This window comes from Solanum tuberosum, unplaced genomic scaffold (assembly GCF_000226075.1).
Source record: "Solanum tuberosum cultivar DM 1-3 516 R44 unplaced genomic scaffold, SolTub_3.0 scf00095, whole genome shotgun sequence".
In the NCBI taxonomy this organism is placed as follows: domain Eukaryota; kingdom Viridiplantae; phylum Streptophyta; class Magnoliopsida; order Solanales; family Solanaceae; genus Solanum; species Solanum tuberosum.
This window is the reverse complement of record NW_006239021.1, coordinates 1,566,852-1,586,064: the sequence shown is the minus strand read 5'-3', so window position 1 is coordinate 1,586,064 and position 19,213 is coordinate 1,566,852. Positions and strand designations below refer to the sequence as shown.

General features: G+C 36.3%; 3 protein-coding genes and 1 long non-coding RNA gene across 5 annotated transcripts; 2 read left to right on the top strand and 2 right to left on the bottom strand.

Annotated features, from left to right (window-relative positions):
- Positions 1-221: 221 nt before the first annotated feature.
- LOC102589013 (F-box/FBD/LRR-repeat protein At2g26030-like) lies at positions 222-4,487 on the top strand. 2 transcript variants are annotated; one of them, XM_015309025.1, is made up of 3 exons: positions 222-1,385; positions 1,708-1,872; positions 4,043-4,487. In XM_015309025.1, the coding sequence occupies exons 1-3, from the start codon at positions 606-608 to the stop codon at positions 4,340-4,342; spliced, it is 1,245 nt and encodes a 414-aa protein (XP_015164511.1). In that variant the 5' UTR covers positions 222-605; the 3' UTR covers positions 4,343-4,487. The 2 variants fall into 2 exon arrangements, with proteins under 2 accessions (XP_015164511.1, XP_015164512.1); XM_015309026.1 differs by lacking the exon at positions 4,043-4,487 and adding an exon at positions 1,973-4,035.
- Positions 4,488-8,978: 4,491 nt separating this feature from the next.
- On the bottom strand, positions 8,979-9,551 carry LOC107060747 (uncharacterized). The gene has a single exon (XM_015308977.1). The coding sequence runs from the start codon at positions 9,549-9,551 to the stop codon at positions 8,979-8,981; it is 573 nt and encodes a 190-aa protein (XP_015164463.1).
- A 5,471-nt stretch (positions 9,552-15,022) lies between these two features.
- LOC107060746 (F-box/FBD/LRR-repeat protein At5g56420-like) lies at positions 15,023-15,598 on the top strand. The gene has a single exon (XM_015308976.1). It carries the CDS (start codon positions 15,023-15,025, stop codon positions 15,596-15,598), a length of 576 nt encoding a protein of 191 aa, XP_015164462.1.
- A 1,351-nt stretch (positions 15,599-16,949) lies between these two features.
- Positions 16,950-18,835, bottom strand: LOC107060763 (uncharacterized). Its single transcript, XR_001473513.1, has 2 exons — positions 18,336-18,835; positions 16,950-17,188 (listed from the first exon to the last, which is right to left on the bottom strand). It is a non-coding gene; the product is annotated as an uncharacterized lncRNA (long non-coding RNA).
- Between the last annotated feature and the right edge of the window lie 378 nt (positions 18,836-19,213).

The window sequence follows — 19,213 nt, the reverse complement described above, 5'->3', positions numbered from 1 at the left end:
TTTGGCAACACATTTATTCAATTTTTCACATGGCATGTGTAAGACCACAAAATTAAAGAATGTTTTAGTACATTTGACATAACTTTAATTTAAAAATATAAAATTAAATTTTTATTTATTTTTTCTTTTCTTAAGTTCAGTGTCAAGTCAAACTGGTCATTTTTTTTTTAAACTAAGGGATTATGTTTTTTTGAGAAGCTAAAAGAAATCACTTATTTGGAGAAAAACATTTACTTCCCGTTAGATACATCATGTTCTTTTCCCCCAAAAATTGTGTTTGGTCTCTAGGGCTTATGGACCAGCTGGTCTACGCCAGGATGGTTGTGAAGAAATTGTGCTATTTGAGTAGCCATTCTACCTCTTAAATTTCCGGCGCAAGGTAATATTTTTGGGTTTTTCTGTTTTCAATCGTTCAAATTGGAATATATAATGGAAACAGCAGCGAAAAAATCCATGATTTCCGGCAATACAAGTGAAGGGATTGATAGAATAAGCTCATTACCAGATGAGGTAATCCACAACATACTTTCCTCTCTCTCTCTATATTTGATGAAGTAGTTCAGTTGAGTGTATTGTCCAAAAAATGGAGATATATATGGACTACAATGCCTTACTTGCACTTTGATATTGATCAATTTTGGCTACAACAGCCCAATAGTGGAAGGAGGATTTTTTATACGCCGCCTAAGGAAAATTTCAAAGACTTTATCAATTGGGTCCTAATTTCCCAAAGGGAGACTAAGCTTGCCAAGTTTCTACTCTGTGTTGCTCCAGATGATTACTTTGATAAGATGGAGGTTTTGCGGTGGATTCATGCAGCAACGAGGCGAAATGTTCAAGAAATTGTGTTAGAATTTACTCTTTGTGAGCCATTAGAGTTACCAATTTGTCTTGCAACTTGTGAATCTTTGCAAGTTTTAAAGCTAAACCTGCCCGACAATATACTTAAACTGCCTAATCATTTTGGATTTCGTCAGCTGAAATTGCTCCATCTTGAGGACGTTCAGTTATCGGACAAACATTCCCCAAATTGCTTCATCTCAAAATGTCATCAACTCAAAAGTTTGATCTTACATGAATGTGGTTTAGGAGCTATGACACTACTGTCTATTGATTCCATATCTCTTAGTTCTGTTACTATTATAGCGGACTATTATCAATTGGATGAGTATGGCAAATGCAAACTCAAAATTTCTTGCCCCAATCTCAAGTTCTTAAATTATGAAGCCCCAATTCCAAAGGATATAATAATTGAGAATCTGCTATCAATAGAAGATGTTAGTATTGTCGTCACCATTATACAAGACACTGAGATATTTGTGCATAAGATGATCAAGGAGGTTTCTTCTACATCAGCTTTGACACTATGCAATTATTCTATTTTGGTAAAGCTCTCTTCATAAAAGGGGAATACAAATATTTAAAAAGATATAAACAGTCTACGTACATTTTTTGAATACTGAGTACATTTTTTAAACATAAAGTCTTAAGTCCTTATAAAAATTTATCAACAGTCTAAGTATTTATCTTTAAAAAAATACATTAAGTATTTTCTAAGTTGTTTGGAGGGCTTGTTGGTAGCTTTTCAATTAGTCACTTTATTACTAATAAATTTCTCACTACTTAGTTGTAAAAAAAAAATCTAATAAGTTTCTCACTTCTTAGTTATAAGAAAAATTCTCATTTCTAGTCTTTTTGTTTGTGTAGGGTATGTATAAAGCAACTAGCAAAGGAAGCCTCTCCCTTGTCTCCTTTTATAAGTTGAAGACCTTAAAACTGTATGCGAGAGTTGATGGTGATTTTATGCAAGCTATGATATTATTGCTCAAGTATTCTCCTAATCTGGAGGTTCTACAGTTGTGGTGTCTTCAGGTAAAGCTCTTCATTTTTATCATGAATTTTGTATACAAACTCCATTCCTTTTATATGGTAGTCAGAATGACTTGTAAGTTTTGTAAAATAAACCTAGAAGTTGATTAACATGGAAGGAATCTTTCAAGAAGAGAAGCCGGTGAAATTAGGCTCAAGAACTTCCGTCACTAGACTTACTAATGAAAGGTTCAATGGTAATTGCAATGTCATTGCAACAGTGCTGAACTGCGAACCTATATTCGAGAAAAGCAGATCCTGCTAAGCAAAAATCCACTGACCAAAATGATTGACACACCACAGTGAAAGGAATAGGATCTGTTATCATCGGTTTTAACTTTTAACATTTACCTTGGAAGTTTGCAACTATCACCTGTTTACTCATGCCATATGATTTAATCACGTTTTCTGCATAAAACTTAATGGTAGAAATGTCTCTGAACTGTGAATCGATGTGGGTGAGCTTTCGGTATTTTGGTTCGGTTTTATGAACTTCGATATTCAGGTTTTCAGGTTTTTGATTGTCTATACCAAATATCGAACCGTTGTTAGCTCGGTTTGGTTTTTTCTTGTTTGGTTCGGTTTAATTTTGTTTTTTTGGTATGAGCTTATTATACTGGATTATTTTCTGCTTAAAATGGCAAAAATCGATTTGGGTGTGATTATTAATTAAAAACTAAATAACACATCAAAATAAATTGAGTCAGGATTTGATTCCAATGCTTATATAGGAAAATCTCATGGTTATTTCTTTCAATTGACTTTCTTAATTGCTTATGATGCTGTTTTGTGTCTAATGCAGTCATAAAGGTTCATTTTGATCTTTTATAGTGCTGAAATAAAGTGAGCATTTTATGCCTTCCGTTGGGACCATGATTCAAGTCTGTTTTCGCACCGTAGGACAAACTCTACGCAGGAAGATTTCTTTTTTCACGTAGTAAAATAAATTGACATTGTGAATTTTTATACTTCGTCAAGATCTTATGAGTTCTTTATCCTATCTGTCCCAGTCTTGGTGGACAGAGCTTGTTGTTGGTGGGAGGTGGTAGGTCATGAAATTAGTTGAGGTGCACGCAAGCTGCGTCGCACAACACAATTATTAAAAAAAGAGAGAAGAACTTATGAGTTCTTTACATTGCTAACATCTATATCTTGACATGAGGCACACAAATGCTAAAAGGTGAGAGGAAAAAAACAAGCAGTTATCCTTAATATTTCAACAAAAGGAGCACAAGTTGGGCATGAGTTCTTTGGAGCTACTATAACAATCTTCCACATCTCAAAATGCTCAAAGTAATTGCAAAAGAAAATAGAAATGAGAGGAAAAAAGTCTTGAAGTCCAGCTAAATAATGAGTTAGACCTGAAACTTGGTCTACCGTAGTAGTCTACCAAATAGTTTTGTATTTTTTGTTTATCGAAATATATCTTAAATACAAACCAATTTTTTTAAAAAATAAAAAACGAAACCGATTGAAGAACCGAATTCATTCAGTTCGGTGTGGCTTTTTAGTTGTATGCCCACCCCTAAGTCTAAGAAGCACTGAGAGGATGATCACACAACTTAAAAGGAGCATTAAGTTGATAAATGAAGGAGAATTGTAAATGTGACCTTGAGCAATATCTTTATTAAAAAAAAAATTCCAGCAATCATAGTATCTAAATTTGGCTATAAGCTGAGGTTAGAGAGCTTTACCAAATTAATTTATTTTCATTGTAAAATATAAAGATGTATAAATGGCACCGACAGATTCTGAAATCAACTCATATGGATGCTAGAACTTTGGAGTTGTGTGTTCAAATGTTCTCATGCGCAAGATATGTGGTCTAAGCAAGCATTATTATAAATTCACTTGGCTTAATGAGGAGATTGCTTGCTTAGATGACCTGAGATGAGCAAGATGTTTGTTAGATGGATGGCATGGTTTGAGTAGTAGGTACCGTGCTCCGAAATATGAACAGATCACTGGGAGTTTTAATGCACCTGTGATGCCTAGGGGAAAAAGAGAAGTTCCAATGAGAAGTAGTCCAAACATTTTTATAGTGGATCTTGTTTGACATTCTCACTTGTAATGTAGGAAATGGGTGCTTATGCTGTTGGGTTATTGCTTATTGTTGTTTCAATATAAGTATTCACTGAAATGGTTTCTATTCTAACTCTCATCTGTCTGCTAGTATAATGGAGGGAACCGGATGCATGATCTTGATGAAAGCGTGGGGTGCTTGGAATCTCATCTAAAGTCAATTCATTTGACTAATTTCAATGGTGAAGAAAACGAGATAAAACTACTAAAGTTTTTTCTGAAGAATGCACCAGTGTTGGAAAAACTGACTATTTTCTGGGTGGAGTATCCTGATAAATTAGAAGAGGCATTAGAGGAGGTTTTAAAGTTTCCTAGAACTTCTTCACAGGTTGTTCTGACATTTCTCGATGCCAAGCCCAAACCAAGGTCTCGTAAATGGTATGATAGATAATTCAAAATGTCTCGACCTGGGAGATGGTTATTCAATTGTTGGATGTACTCTTATTGGGATTTCTCTTGAAGATACAAGCCCGAACCAAACTGTATAATAAATTACATTGATCCGTGGTTTTTATGGAACCGCTATAATTGTATCATGTTTCATGTTTGGACTGCTATAGAGTATCTGGCAAGAGTTTTTTGTTTCATACTTCTTCAACATACCATCCTTAGTCTGAAAATTAATTATTTCTTTCAGAATCCATGTGGTGAAATTTCACCCAAAACTCGACCCAAATAACATTGTACTTCCTACCAAACACACCCGTTAAATACATGTTTTTTCCCCCAAAAAAATTGTGTTTGTCTCTAGGGCTCATGGAGACAGGCATGAGCTGGTCTACTTGTCATTTCTCAATCTCAGGAAGAAATCCACTGTTGAGTTTCGCTATCTGAGTATCCATTCTACCTCTTTGATCTCCAACGCAAGGTAATTTTTTGGGTTTTTCTGTTTTTCAATCGTTCAAATTGGAATATATAATGGAAACATCAGCGAAAAAATCCATGATTTCCAGCAATACAAGTGAAGGGATTGATAGAATAAGCACATTGCCAGATGAGGTAATCCACAACTTACTTTCCTCTCTCTCTATATTTGATGAAGTAGTTCAGTTGAGTGTATTGTCCAAAAGATGGAGATATATATGGACTACAATGCCTTATTTGCACTTTGATATTGATAATTCTTGTCTACAACGGCTCTATGGTGGAAGGTGGGATTTTCATATGATACCGAAGGAAAAATTCAAAGACTCCCTTTGGGTCCTAATTTCCCAAAGGGAGACTAAGCTTGCCAAGTTTCTGATGGAAAAAACAGTGATGAGAAGAAAAACGTGGACTCTATTCAATTGGCGAAAAATTGATCGTATCTTTGAAGTACATCAAGGGAACTCTTTAAATAGAGTTTTACTCACAGAAAAAATAACGTAGCAATCCACTAACTCCTATGATTACTCAACTACTAACAAATTAAAAGGATTCTCCTGCTTCTATTCAACAACCTACTTATTTGCTAAAGACTCGGTCAACTAAAACACTAGCTAACAAATGAAAGAGAAAAAACAATAACTAACAATCCCTCCCTTAAACTGAAAGTCACACTATCAGTATAACATGCTTGCAGCAGACAACTTGTTTTAAATGTGATTTTCCAAAGTGCAAACACCAAGTAATTTTCTAAACTTCAAGAAGGATGCTAACTTGAGAGATTTGGTAAACACATCAGCCAGCTGATCTTCACTTCTGCAGAAGATGAGATCAATTACTCCATCTTTTGTGAGGTCCCTTAAGAATGAAATTTGACATCAATATGTTTACTTCACCATGCTGAACAACTTGGAGAGCTTTATTGCTGAACTGCTGTCACAATAAATGGTAGTAGAGCCATTTTGCTTGAAATGAATTTCTTCAAGAACTTTACGCATCCAAATTGCTTGACAGGCACATGTTGCTGCTGCCACAAATTCAGCTTCTGGAATTGATAGAGTCACAATTGATTGCTTTCTCGAAGACCATGAAATTGCTCCCGACCCCATCATAAAGACATAACCAGACGTACTCTTTCGATCATCTGAATCTCCCGCAAAATCACTGTCAGTAAAGCCAACTAAGTCTGCTTTTCTCCTTTCGCGTAGAACAGACCATAATTAGTAGTTCCTTGCAAGTATCAAAAAATTCTCTTTGCGGCTAGAAGATGCATCTCTTTGGGACTTTCCATGTATCTGCTAATAAGACTTACAACATGCATAATATCAGGCCTTGTGGCCGTTAAATACATCAAACTTCCCACTATTTGTTTGTAAAGAGTGTTGTCAACTATTCTTCCTCCAGGTTCTTTAGTGAGCTTCGAACCGAACTCAGTGGGACTGTTGGCAGAGTTGCAACTCTTCATCTGAAGCCTGTCCAAAATCTCTTGAGCATACTTCCTTTGTGTGATGAAAATCCCATCAGCAGATTGAACGACTTCAATGCCAAGAAAATAATGCATCATTCCAATATCCGTCATATCAAATTCCACCATCATGGACTTCTTAAAACTTTCAACCATGGAGATGTCATTTCCGGTGTAAATTAAATCATCCACATATAAACAAACAATGAGCATTTTTCCTTTATCATCATTCTTTGTAAAGAGTGTGTGCTCATATGGACATTTCTTAAATCCCTCCTTCGAAAAATAAGCATTTATTCGACTATACCAAGCTCGTGGATCTTGTTTTAGTCCATACAATGCCTTCTTTAATTAACACACCTTATGTTCTTCTCCAACCTTGACATAACCTGGAGGTTGATCAACAAATACATGTTCATCCAAGTCCCCATGTAAGAAGGCCGATTTGACGTCCATTTGAAAAATGGGCCATAAGTGTTGAGCAGCCAAAGCTATCACTAATCTGATAGTGTCTAGTCGTGCCACTGGAGCAAAAACTTCTTTGTAGTCCACACCGAACTCTTGCTTATAGCCTTTAGCTACTAAGCGTGCTTTGTGCCGCTCGACTTTACCTTCCTTATTCATCTTTTTCTTGTATATCCACTTGACACCGATTGTCTTATGCCCTTTTGGAAGCTCTATCAACTCCCAAGTGTCATTTCTATCAATTGCTGCCATTTCTTCATCCATTGCCTTTTGCCATTTTTCATCTTTAACAGCTTCTTCAAAACTGGTAGGATCACTTTCTGAAAATAAGGCAAAATGAATGACTGGATCTTCCGATTGATCAATTCCAGTTACCTTAAAATCTGCCATCCATGCGGGTCTCCTTTTTTATCGTTGAGGTCTCTCCGTTTCTTGTGTAGGAATTGAAATCGGTGATTGAACTGGATCTGAATTTTCCAGTTGTTCTGTCTCCTCCAGTTGTAGCGTTTCCTCTTCAAAAGCCACTGGAACAAGCTGCTGATCTCCTTTGTCCTTCTATGACCAAGTAGTATTTTCATAAAAAATTACATCACGACTAATGACAATTTTCTTGGTGTTTGGATTATATAACTTATAAGCCTTAGATTGATTACTAACACCAAGAAAAATGCATTTTTCTCCTATTTATCATCTAGTTTGATCCTTTTCTGATCTGGAACATGAGCATAGGCCACACATCCGAAGTATTTAAAATAGTCGACACTTGGTTTCTGCCGGCTCCATGCCTCCTTCGGAGTCATAATTTGAACAGAGAAAGTTGGACTTCTATTTAAAATATGAATGCTTTAGTCAACTACTTCTGGCCAAAAGCTTTTTGAGACACCGCTCCTTGTCAAAATGTTGCACACCATATTGAGGATTGTGAGATTCTTCCGCTCACAAACACCATTTTGCTGAGGTGTGTAAGCTGTTGTAAATTGCCTCTTGATTCCATTTTCCTCACAAAAATTTGTAAATTCTTGAGAATTGAACTCTCTTCCACGATCAGTACGAAGAACTTTCAATGGACTTCCAGTTTCTTTCTCAACAAGTACTTTAAAACGTTTAAAACTGTCAAACGCTTCAGACTTTTCTTGTAAAAAATACACCCATGTTTCAAACTGAAGTCATCAATGAAGGTTATGAAGTACCTTTTTACCACCATTGGAATTTGGATTTATTGGTCCACAGAGATCTGAGTGCACCAATTCCAGCAACGCCTTTGCTCTCCTAGATTTGCCTTGTGGAAATGGATTGCGAGGTTGTTTGCTAACAACACAACTTTCACAAGTTCCTGAAGGAGCTGCAATTTGAGGAAGACCGTTCACCATTTTCTTCTGATGTAGCGTTCTCAATCCATTAAAATTAAGGTGCCCATAACGGAAATGCCATAACCAGGCATCATCTTTCACTTTTGCAGAAAAACAAGATTTTTTAGAGTTGTGAAGATGTAACGGGAACAAGTGATTTGACATGTTAATTTGAGTGATCAACCCCAAATGAGAATCTCGTATCTTACACACTCCACCTTTGATATTAATTTCATATCCATCTTCTTGAAGTTGCCCAACACTTAATAAATTTGTCTTCAAAGCAGGAACATAATACACATCACCTATGGTATGAATATAGTTATTTTTTGTTGAGACCAGCACCTTCCCTTTCCATGGCAGAGACCACTGAGTTATCTCCAAATCTCACAGTACCTCAAAAAGTTTCATCCAATTATGAGAATTCCTCCTTTTGCCCAGACATGTGATTACTGCAGTCGGTATCGAGATACCATAAATTAGTGGGAACTTTCTCTTTGGAATGATATGCCATCAAAAGTGAAACCTCTTCTTCTTCCTTCGTTTGTGCAAAATTAGATTCCTCTCCACGCAACTTAGACAAATCTGTTCGGCATTCTGATTTAAAATGACCGAATTTGTGGCATCTGTAACATTCAACTTTAGACTTGTCCCATAACTTTGAGTTGTTGCCACCTCGCCCCTTTCCTCTGCCTTGATTATCATGGTTTTAACGGTGTTGACAATTTCCATGATAATCACTATTGCCTCGGCCTCTACCTCTGCCTCTACCAATACCTCTGTTATACCCTTGTCCTCCGGAACGATCATCTGTTGAGGCACTCAATGCCACCTCCTCCTTTTCTTGTTGTAGTAATTTTTTGCTCGTGAATCAACAAAGAGCTCTACAATTCATCAATTGAAAGCAAATCAATATCATGAGATTCTTCAATAGAACAAACAACAAAGTTAAATTTTGGTGTCATGGTCTGAAGAATCTTTTCAACAATTGTAACTTCATTTGACTTGTCACCGTGGATCCGCACTTTGTTGAGGACTGTCATCACCCGTGAAAAATAGTCGATAACTGACTCTCCAGATTTCATTCGAAGAGTTTCGAACTCCGAACGAAGTGCTTGAAGCTGCTGCCTCTTTGCCCTCGTCAATCCTTGATATTTCTTCTTCATGGAGTCCCAAATCTGGTTAAAAGTATCTTTAGAAAGAATAGTTTCCAAGATTGAACCTTCAATTGCTTGGAAAAGATAATTCTTCGCCTTGAGGTCCTTCAACTTTGCTGCTTGTGCTTTTGCTTTTTGTGCGTCTGACACTGATGTGCCTTTTGCTGGTTCTGGTATGCCATCCACAACCACTTGCCAATACTCCTTTAATCTTAGGAAATTCTCCATCAACATGCTCCAATGATCATAGTGACCATCAAAGCGAGGAATGGCTGCTTGCACAAAGTTTTCTGAAGCCATAGTTTCAAACGTTGCTGTTGCAATTTCTTTTAGTATTTCTCTCACCAACCTGACTCTGATATCACTGATGAAAAAAACAATGATGAGAAGTGTGAAGTTATACGTATATGCCAGCTGTCCAATTAAGTTTAATTAAAGATGTTTGTGATTAATTAGTTGATTAGTTAGTTTGTTAAACAAGTTAGTTACAATTCTGTCAGAGTTAGTTAAGCTGTAGTATTTAGCTTTAAATACAGATGTATGAGCTTTGCTCAAGTTAGTTGTGTTGATTGATAATGAGAAGGTTTCTGGGTTTCTCTTCTCCCATGTATCGTCACACATCTCCTCTATAATTCTTCCTCCATTGTTGAATACTCTGCATCTTATCATGGTATCAGAGCCTAGGTTCTCAACTTAGCTGTTATTCCGTTGTATTTCTTTCAGTTTTAGATTACAAATTCTCGGTGTGTATTCATGGCGATTGAGGATCAGACTGTGTTACCAACAGTTACTCAGGTTGTAGAGATTGATCATCATCATCCATTGTATCTTCATCCAAGTGATACACCAGGAAGCTCTCTAGTCTCTATTCAGCTTACTGGACAGGAGAATTATGCAATTTGGAGTCGATCAATGCGTCTAGGGTTGCTGGGAAAGAGCAAATTGGGATTTGTTGATGGTAAGCATCCTAGAGAAGCTTTTCCTTCTTCTCTTCATGATCTGTGGGAAAAGTGCAATGCCATAGTGCTCTCATGGATTATCAATTCTATCAGGAAGGATTTACTGAGTAGTGTCATTTATGCTTCTAATGCTTCAAAGGTATGGATCGATCTAAAGGAATGCTTTGATAAGGTTGATGGATCTAGAATTCACTACCTTCATAAGGAGATTCATTCAATGTCTCAAGGAACTTCCACTGTATCTAGCTACTACACTAGATTACGTGAGTGTTGGGATGAATTTGATGCAATTATGCCATGCCCAGGGTGCAATTGTCCAGAGTCCAGAACATATATGCATCACTTCGAGTATCAGAGATTGCTGCAGTTTTTGACTGGCCTAAATGATTCCTATGCTCAGAGTCGTAGTCAGATTCTCTTAATGTCTCCTACACCCTCCATTAACCAAGCCTATTCCATGGTGGTTTCAGAGGAAAGCCAGAGATCTTTGGGCAAAGCAGTTCAATCTGCTGAGGTGGGTGAAGGTACTGCATTCTACAGCTCTGGTAATAGAGGCAATTTTAAACAGGGATCAAGCTCTAGTAATACATCCTCCAGATCTGGATATCATGGAGGAAGTTTCTCTAGTTCTGGTGATAATTCCACCTTTGGTGTTGGTATGCCTAATGGATCATCTTCCAACCTTAAAACTGCAAAAGGCAATCAAGGTCTGTACTGTGATTACTGTCATCATACAGGTCATACCAGTGGTACTTGTTATAGACTACATGGTTACCCTGCTAACTTCAAGCACACTTTCAAGAAGAAGTCTAGCAACTCACCCACAACTGGAAGGGGAAGGACTGTTCACTATGCTGCTGGAGATGCTAACTCTCAATGGAATAGGAATCCTGCATCTGATCCTGGAGGTTATGCAGGTAGTTCTATAAATGCATCTAGAGGGTTCCCAAATTCTCCTAATTACTACCTCTCCTACTGGTGGTTTTAACTGGATAGTGGATACGGGGGCTACTCATCACATGGTAAATAATCCTAGGATTCTATTTGATGCTAAATCCTGCTCTAATTCTAGATCAGGTAATGTGTCCTTGCCTACTGGAGGTATTGCAAAAGTTAGTCACTTAGGATCTACTGCAGTCTTGGATAATCAGACAGTTCATAATGTGATGTGTTTACCTGATTTTAAACACAATCTACTGTCAGTTTCAAAGCTTACAAGGGACTTAAAGTGCTCCGTCAGCTTCTATCCTGATTTCTGTATTTTTCAGGATCTCTACAGTGGACAGGTGAGAGGGATTGGTCAACATGATCAAGGTCTATATGTGATGAATTCTTCCTGCAATTTTTTGAAGCAAGCTGCTGAGAATAAAAGTCTTCATAAGACCAGTTGTTGTTCTTTTCTAGTTAGAAAGCAGAAAAATAGTATCGGCCTAGCTTTATGGCATAAGAGACTAGGGCATGTGCCTATACACACATTAAAGAAGCTGAAATACTTTGATAATGTTTGTATTGCTGATTCTGATACTGATCATTGTACTGTATGCCCTTTGGCAAAGCAATCCAGACTGCCTTTTCCTCTTAGTTCTACTTTATCTGATGCCTGCTTTACACTCATTCATGGTGATGTATGGGGTCCCTACAGAGTCCCTACTCATGATGGTAAGAAGTACTTCCTTACACTGGTTGATGATCACTCCAGGTATACCTGGTTATTTCTTCTCACCTCCAAAGCTGAAGTCATAGTAGCTCTCACAAATTTCATGTTGATGATTAAGAATGTGTATTCTGCATCTGTTAAATTCTTCAGAACTGATAATGGGTGTGAGTTTTTTAATTCTCAAGTCTCACATTTGTTAAACACTCTTGGTATTGTCCACCAGAGTTCCTGTGTATACACACCTCAACAAAATGGGGTGGTTGAGAGGAGGCACAGATATATCCTAGACACTGCTAGGGCTATAAGGTTTCAATCCAATGTCCCTCTTAAATTCTGGGGTTACTGTGTTACAACTGCTGTTTATGTAATCAACAGGTTACCATCTTCCACTCTTAAGGGGAAGGTTCCTTTTGAAGTCCTTCATAAACAACCTCCTGATCTTAGTCATCTCCGAGTCTTTGGCTGTTTGGGATATGTTACTTGTCTTCGAAAGTCAGATAAATTCTCTCCTAGAGCTCTTCCTGCTGTCCTTCTTGGTTATTCTCTTACTCAGAAGGGCTATATCATGTGTACTCTTCATGAGGAAAACTTCATAGTCAGTCGAGATGTCCTTTTCAAGGAAGATGTTTTTCCTTTTCATCATCCAGTTCATAAGAGTTCTCTTCTGTTTCCTGTGCCTTCACTCTCCTCTGATTATTCTCCTCCTGATAATGTGCAGTTTCATGTGTCTAGTACCCTTGTTCATGATTCTCCCACTGCGTGTGCTGAGTCTCCTATGCCTTTTGACCCTGTTCCCTCTGAGCCTCCTATCTTGCCTCTTGATGTAGCTCCTAGGAAATCCCACAGGACCACCAAACCTCCTATATGGATGCAGGACTATGTAGCTCCTTCTAAGGGACTTGTCTCTTGTCAGTTTCCCATTTCAAATTATGTTGCCTATGACTGCTTGTCCCAGTCTTATAGCACTGCTTTAGCTGCATATTCCGCTACTTTAGAACCATCTAGTTACTATGATGCAGTAAAGAATCCTCTGTGGATTGATGCTATGAAGCTAGAAATTGCAGCTTTGGAAGATAATCACACATGGACTTTAGTTGATCTACCCCCTGGTAAATCTCCTATTGGATGTAAATGGGTATTCAAGATCAAATACAAAGCCAATGGTGAAGTTGAAAGGTACAAGGCAAGACTTGTTGCTAAGGGATTCAGTCAAAAAGAGGGCCTTGATTATACTGAAACTTTCTCTCCTGTGGCTAAAATGGTCACGGTGAGGTCTGTGGTTGCTGTGGCTGCTGCAAAACACTGGCCTATTTTTCAGATGGATGTTCATAATGCTTTCCTCCAAGGTGATCTTTATGAAGAGGTGTATATGCATGTTCCTCAGGGGTTTGGTAGTCAGCGGGGGATTGGTAAAGTGTGCAGACTCAACAAGTCTCTATATGGTCTAAAACAGGCACCTAGACAGTGGAACAAGAAGCTCACTGAAGCTCTGATAGACCTTGGTTTCTGTCAAAGTCATTTTGATTACTCTTTGTTTACCAAACGGGCAGATTCTCAGATTGTTGTGGTGTTAGTATATGTAGATGATTTACTTGTTACTGGCAGTAGTTCAGAGATAATTCTACAGACTAGAAATGATCTGATGCTCAGATTCAAGATGAAAGATTTGGGGCAATTGAAGTTCTTCCTAGGTATTGAATTTGCCAGGTCACAGCAGGGCATTCACATGAGCCAGAGAAAGTATGCTCTAGAGTTGATTGCTGAGATGGGATTAGGTGGAGCTAAGCCAGCTAGCACACCTATGGAAGCCAATATCAAATTGACTTCTGTTGACTTTGATGATCATATAAAAGGATCGCAAACAGAAGATATTGATAGAATTTTGGATGATGCAGGTCCCTATCAAAGACTAGTTGGAAGATTGCTCTATCTAACAATGACCAGAGTTGACATCACCTATGTAGTGCAAGTGCTAAGTCAGTTTATGCACAAACCAAAACAATCACATATGGAGGCTGCCTTGAGGGTAGTAAGATATATTAAAGCTGAGCCTGGACTTGGTTTACTTATGCCTTCAGAAGACACAGACAAGTTAACAGCATATTGTGACTCTGATTGGGGAGGATGTATTGAGTCAAGGAGGTCTGTCACTGGCTACATTGTAATGTTTGGTAATGCTTTAGTGTCTTGGAAGTCGAAGAAACAAGACACAGTATCCAGAAGCTCAGCAGAAGCTGAGTTCAGATCCATGGCTTCTACTGTGGCTGAAATAACTTGGCTAGAAGGCATGTATAAAGAGTTGGGTGTTAGCATCAGTCGACCAGTGCAGCTGTTTTGTGATAGTAAAGCTGCTATTCAAATTGCAGCTAATCCAATATTTCATGAGAGAACTAAACATATAGACATCGATTGTCATTTTGTAAGGGAGAAGATAGTACAAAATTTAGTTCAAACACAACATGTATCTACAAAGGAGCAGTTGGCTGACTTGCTTACTAAGAGTCTGGGCAGACTATCCCATGACTACTTAATGTCCAAGCTTGGTTTGAAGAATCTCTTCCAACCATTAGCTTGAGGAGGGGTGTGAAGTTATACGTATATGCCAGCTGTCCAATTAAGTTTAATTAAAGATGTTTGTGATTAATTAGTTGATTAGTTAGTTTGTTAAACAAGTTAGTTACAATTCTGTCAGAGTTAGTTAAGCTGTAGTATTTAGCTTTAAATACAGATGTATGAGCTTTGCTCAAGTTAGTTGTGTTGATTGATAATGAGAAGGTTTCTGGGTTTCTCTTCTCCCATGTATCGTCACACATCTCCTCTATAATCTTCTCCATTGTTGAATACTCTGCATCTTATCAAGAAGAAAAACGTGGACTCTATTCAATTGGCGAAAAATTGATCGTATCTTTGAAGTACATCAAGTGAACTCTTTAAATAGAGTTTTACTCACAGAAATAATAACGTAGCAATCCACTAACTCCTACGATTACTCAACAACTAACAAATTAAAAGGATTCTCCTGCTTCTATTCAACTACCTACTTATTTGCTAAAGACTCTGTCAACTAAAACACTAGCTAACAAATGAAATGAAAGAGAAAAAACAATAACTAACAGTTTCTACTCTGTGTTACTCCACATGGTTATTTTGATAAGATGGAGATTTTTCGGTGGATTCATGCAGCAACGAGGCGAAATGTTCAAGAAGTTGTGTTAGAATTTACTCTTTGTGAGCCATTAGAGTTACCAATTTGTCTTGCAACTTGTGAATCTTTGCAAGTTTTAAAGCTAAACCTGCCCAGGGATATACTTAAACTGCCTAATCATTTTGGATTTCGTCAGCTGAAATTGCTCCATCTTGAGGATGTCGAGTTATCGGACAAACATTCCCCAAATTGCTTCATCTCAAAATGTCATCAACTCAAAAGTTTGATCTTACATGAATGTGGTTTAGGAGCTATTACACTACTTTTTATCGCTTCCACATCTCTTAGTTCTGTTACTATTATAGCGGACTATTATTATGAGGATGAGTATGGCAAATGCGAACTCCCCAATCTCAAATTCTTAAATTATGAAGCTCCAATGCCAAATGATATAATCATCGAGAATCTGTTTTCAATAGATGTTAGTATCGCGTTTACCAATACACGTGCGGACACTCAGATATTTGTGCATAAGATGATCAAGGAATTAAGTTTCTTTTACATCAGTTTTGGCACTATGCAATGATTCTATTTTGGTAAAGTTCTCTTCATAAAAGGGGAATACAAATATTTAAAAAGATATACACGTACAATTTTTAAACATAAAGTCTTAAGTCCTTATAAAAATATATTAACAGTCTAAGTATTTATCGTTAAAAAAATATACTTAAGTATTTTCTTAGTTGTTTGGAGGGCTTGTTGGTAGCTTTTCAATTAGTCTCTTTATTACTGATAAATTTCTCACTACTTAGCTGTAAAAAAATAAATCCAAGAAGTTTCTCACTTCTTAGTCATAAGAAAAATTCTCATTTCTAGTATTTTTGTTTGTGTAGGGTATGTATAAATTAAAGCAGCTAGTAAAGAAAGGCTCTCCCTCGTCTCCTTTTATAAGTTGAAGACCTTAAACTGTATGCGAGAGTTGATGGTGATTTTATTCTAGCTATGATATTATTGCTCAAGTATTCTCCTAATCTGGAGGTTCTACAGTTGCTGTCTTACTAGGTAAAGCTCTTCATTTTTTTTATCACAAATTTTGTGCACAAATTCCATTTCTTTTATATTGTAGTCGGAAATACTTGTAAGTTTTTGTTGCCTAAAAAAAAATGACTTGTAAGTTTTGTGACATAAAACTAGAAGTTGATAAACATGGAAGGTATCTTTGAAAAACAAATGCCGGTGAAACTAGGCTCAAGGACTATCGTCTCTAAAATTTCCAAGGAAAGGTTCAATGGTAATTGCTTTGTCATTGCAACAATGCTAAACTATGAACCTATATTCGAGAAAACATATCTTGACAAGCAAAAATCTACCGACCAAAATGGTAGACATACCACAGTGAAAGGAATAGGATCTGACTTAAAATTGGGTTTAACTTTTAACCTTTACCTAGGAAGTTGGCAACTATAACCTGTTTACTCATGCCATATGATTTAAATCACGTTTGCACCTAAGGGTGTGGCCTAGTTGTCAATGAAGTGATTGAGAACCATGAGGTCTCGGTTCAATTCCCAGTGGAGACAAAAAATACTAGGTGATTCTTCCATATGTCCTTTGTTGCTAGCGGGAGGTGACAAGTATCTTGTGAACTTAGCCGAGGTGCGCGCAAGCTGGCCTGGACACCATGGTAATAAAAAAAATGATTTAATCGCATTTGCTGCATAATACTTAATGTTTACATCCCTACTCTATTCAAATAGGGAGAAACGTCGCGGTGACTCAAAAAATAATCAGTTAATTAAATTTTGAATTTTTTTAAAGATTAAACGAATTTTAAAGGAGTCGCCACCTAATTTTAAGAAAACTAGGAAACCAATTAAATAATCTACGAAACCAAGAGATTCTAGGTAAGGGGTTCAAGTTATTTCGAAGGGAAGGGGTTAAGCATCCTTTGAAATCCACAAATGTGGATCCCGACTGAATTCATTTTTTTTCAAATTGAGGAGGAGAATAAAATAATGTACAAATATAATAAACATGCAATATACACAAGTAATAAAGTAGACAAGTAATATGAGAAACAACTTAATATTTGTCTATCGTCAACAATATACATCATAATGAATATAACATTCGAACTTTATTCGAATGACTTTGATGAGAAGTGACTTCGGAGTACCTGTAAAGACACTTAGTAAAAGTGTTAGTACTAAATAAATATGACTAAAAGTAAATGAATTAGACAACAACTTAAAAATAAACATCCGTCTTATTAACATGAGAGGCCTTAGAAATCGACGGTAATTTCTTCATCGGCCATTTTTAACAAATAAAATATATAAACTTAAACTAAATTTCCGTCTTTTACAATGTAAAGGCCTCCAAAATCGACGGAGAGATTTTCTCATTGACCATTTTTAACAAACAAAAAATTAAATCCACAAATAAACCAATGATAACGCAATGGTAAAATGAAATAATAATAAGCAAGATTATATTCCGATCCAAAGTAATCAACGAAGTAAACCACAAAAACTATCAAAAGACAAACCACATATATATAGAAACAATCATTAAAAGATTATTGGAAAAGAGTCTAAAAGTAACATAAAATTAACAACTAGATATGATAGCTAAGTAATTGATTTTAACATTATAACAATAACAAAATAATCAAAAGACGGTAATAAGCAAAACAAAATAGAACATTGGAAAGTGGCAAACAAATACAAAAAGAAACATTTGAACAGTAGCTTGAGATTTTTTTATTTTTGTAAACATGTTTATCATCAAAATATATATATATATTAAATAATAACAAATAAGGGTAAGCAAATCTAGGAAAATTATACACCAACAACTATAACGTTAAGTGGTCAAACAAATGTCAGCAATAAAATAAACAAAAATAATAGTAATAAAAATAAATAAAATAATGTAGATCAATGAACAGGAAAAGAGGTTAGCTAGTTATAAATGAAGTTTGACCGAAGTTTAATCTTTCCGGTGAAATCTGAAATGAGATAATATACACTATTTTACTTGAACAAAAATAATAACATGAAAATAATTCAAATCAGTTTCAACAATCATAATAAATAAATAATAACCAACAAAGAGAACAAAATATCAGTAATAAGAATCAAACCCAACAAAAATAAAATAGAACAAAGGTAACAAATGAAGTTTCAACTCAAGCAAAAAGCCAAAACATTAATATCCACCGGAGAAGATAAAATATTGTTGGAAAAAATATTGGCCGGAGTTTGAACTTCTTCGGCCAGATCTGAAAGAAAAATGAAATGAAAGAGAAATAGTTTATTTACCGGAGTTGGAGTATTCGGACTGAATCTGGTCTTTTAATGCAACTGATTCCGCCAGAGAGTGTGGGATTTGTTCGAGTCCTGTTCGGAGCTTTGAGCTTCTTCACCATAGATCTGCAAAAAAAAACAACAATAAATATCGTAAAAGGGAAAGGGGAGGGGAATGGTTCGATTTCCTTGTTATTTGCTCCGCCTGAGCCTCGAGCTCTGCCAGAAATGGTGCTTCTGGTTGGCTGGGTGTTGTGGTTTGGTGGTTCTCCGGCAGTGAACTGGTGGAGCTCGAAAAATGGGGTTTTGGACAGTGATTCTCTCGTAGTAGTGAGGAGAATAGAGGTGGTTAGTGAGAAGAGAGGGATGGCCAGTGGGGTTTGGTGGTGACTGGCCGGAAAGTTCACCGGAAAGGCAATGAACAGTATATAAAAAAATAAAGTAAAATAGCTCTGAAAATTGAACCCCCATTATAAAATTTATCCACCCCCTTGACCTAATAGACAAATTATTCTTTATATAGGGAGTTGAAAACTACAATATCACTATTTTAAAATGGTCGATTAAAATTATCGGTCAATAAAATATCTGTGTATGAAATATTACCTATATCATAATAAATTTTGGATTGTGCAAAATATCAAAATGAATATTAACAAATGTAACAAGTAAAAATGAATATTAAAAAATATATATATAATGAACGTAACTAATGACATGTAAAATGCAATTTTAAGATTAACTGATAAAAGAGAAATCCTAAATTTTGATAAATAAGGATAGTCATCGATAAACTTATTTAAAATTATAAAAAATATATTTTAAACTATTAAATAAATAAAACTTAAAAGTTACGAATTTTGAAAATGTTAGGCCAAAATTGAGTGTCAACA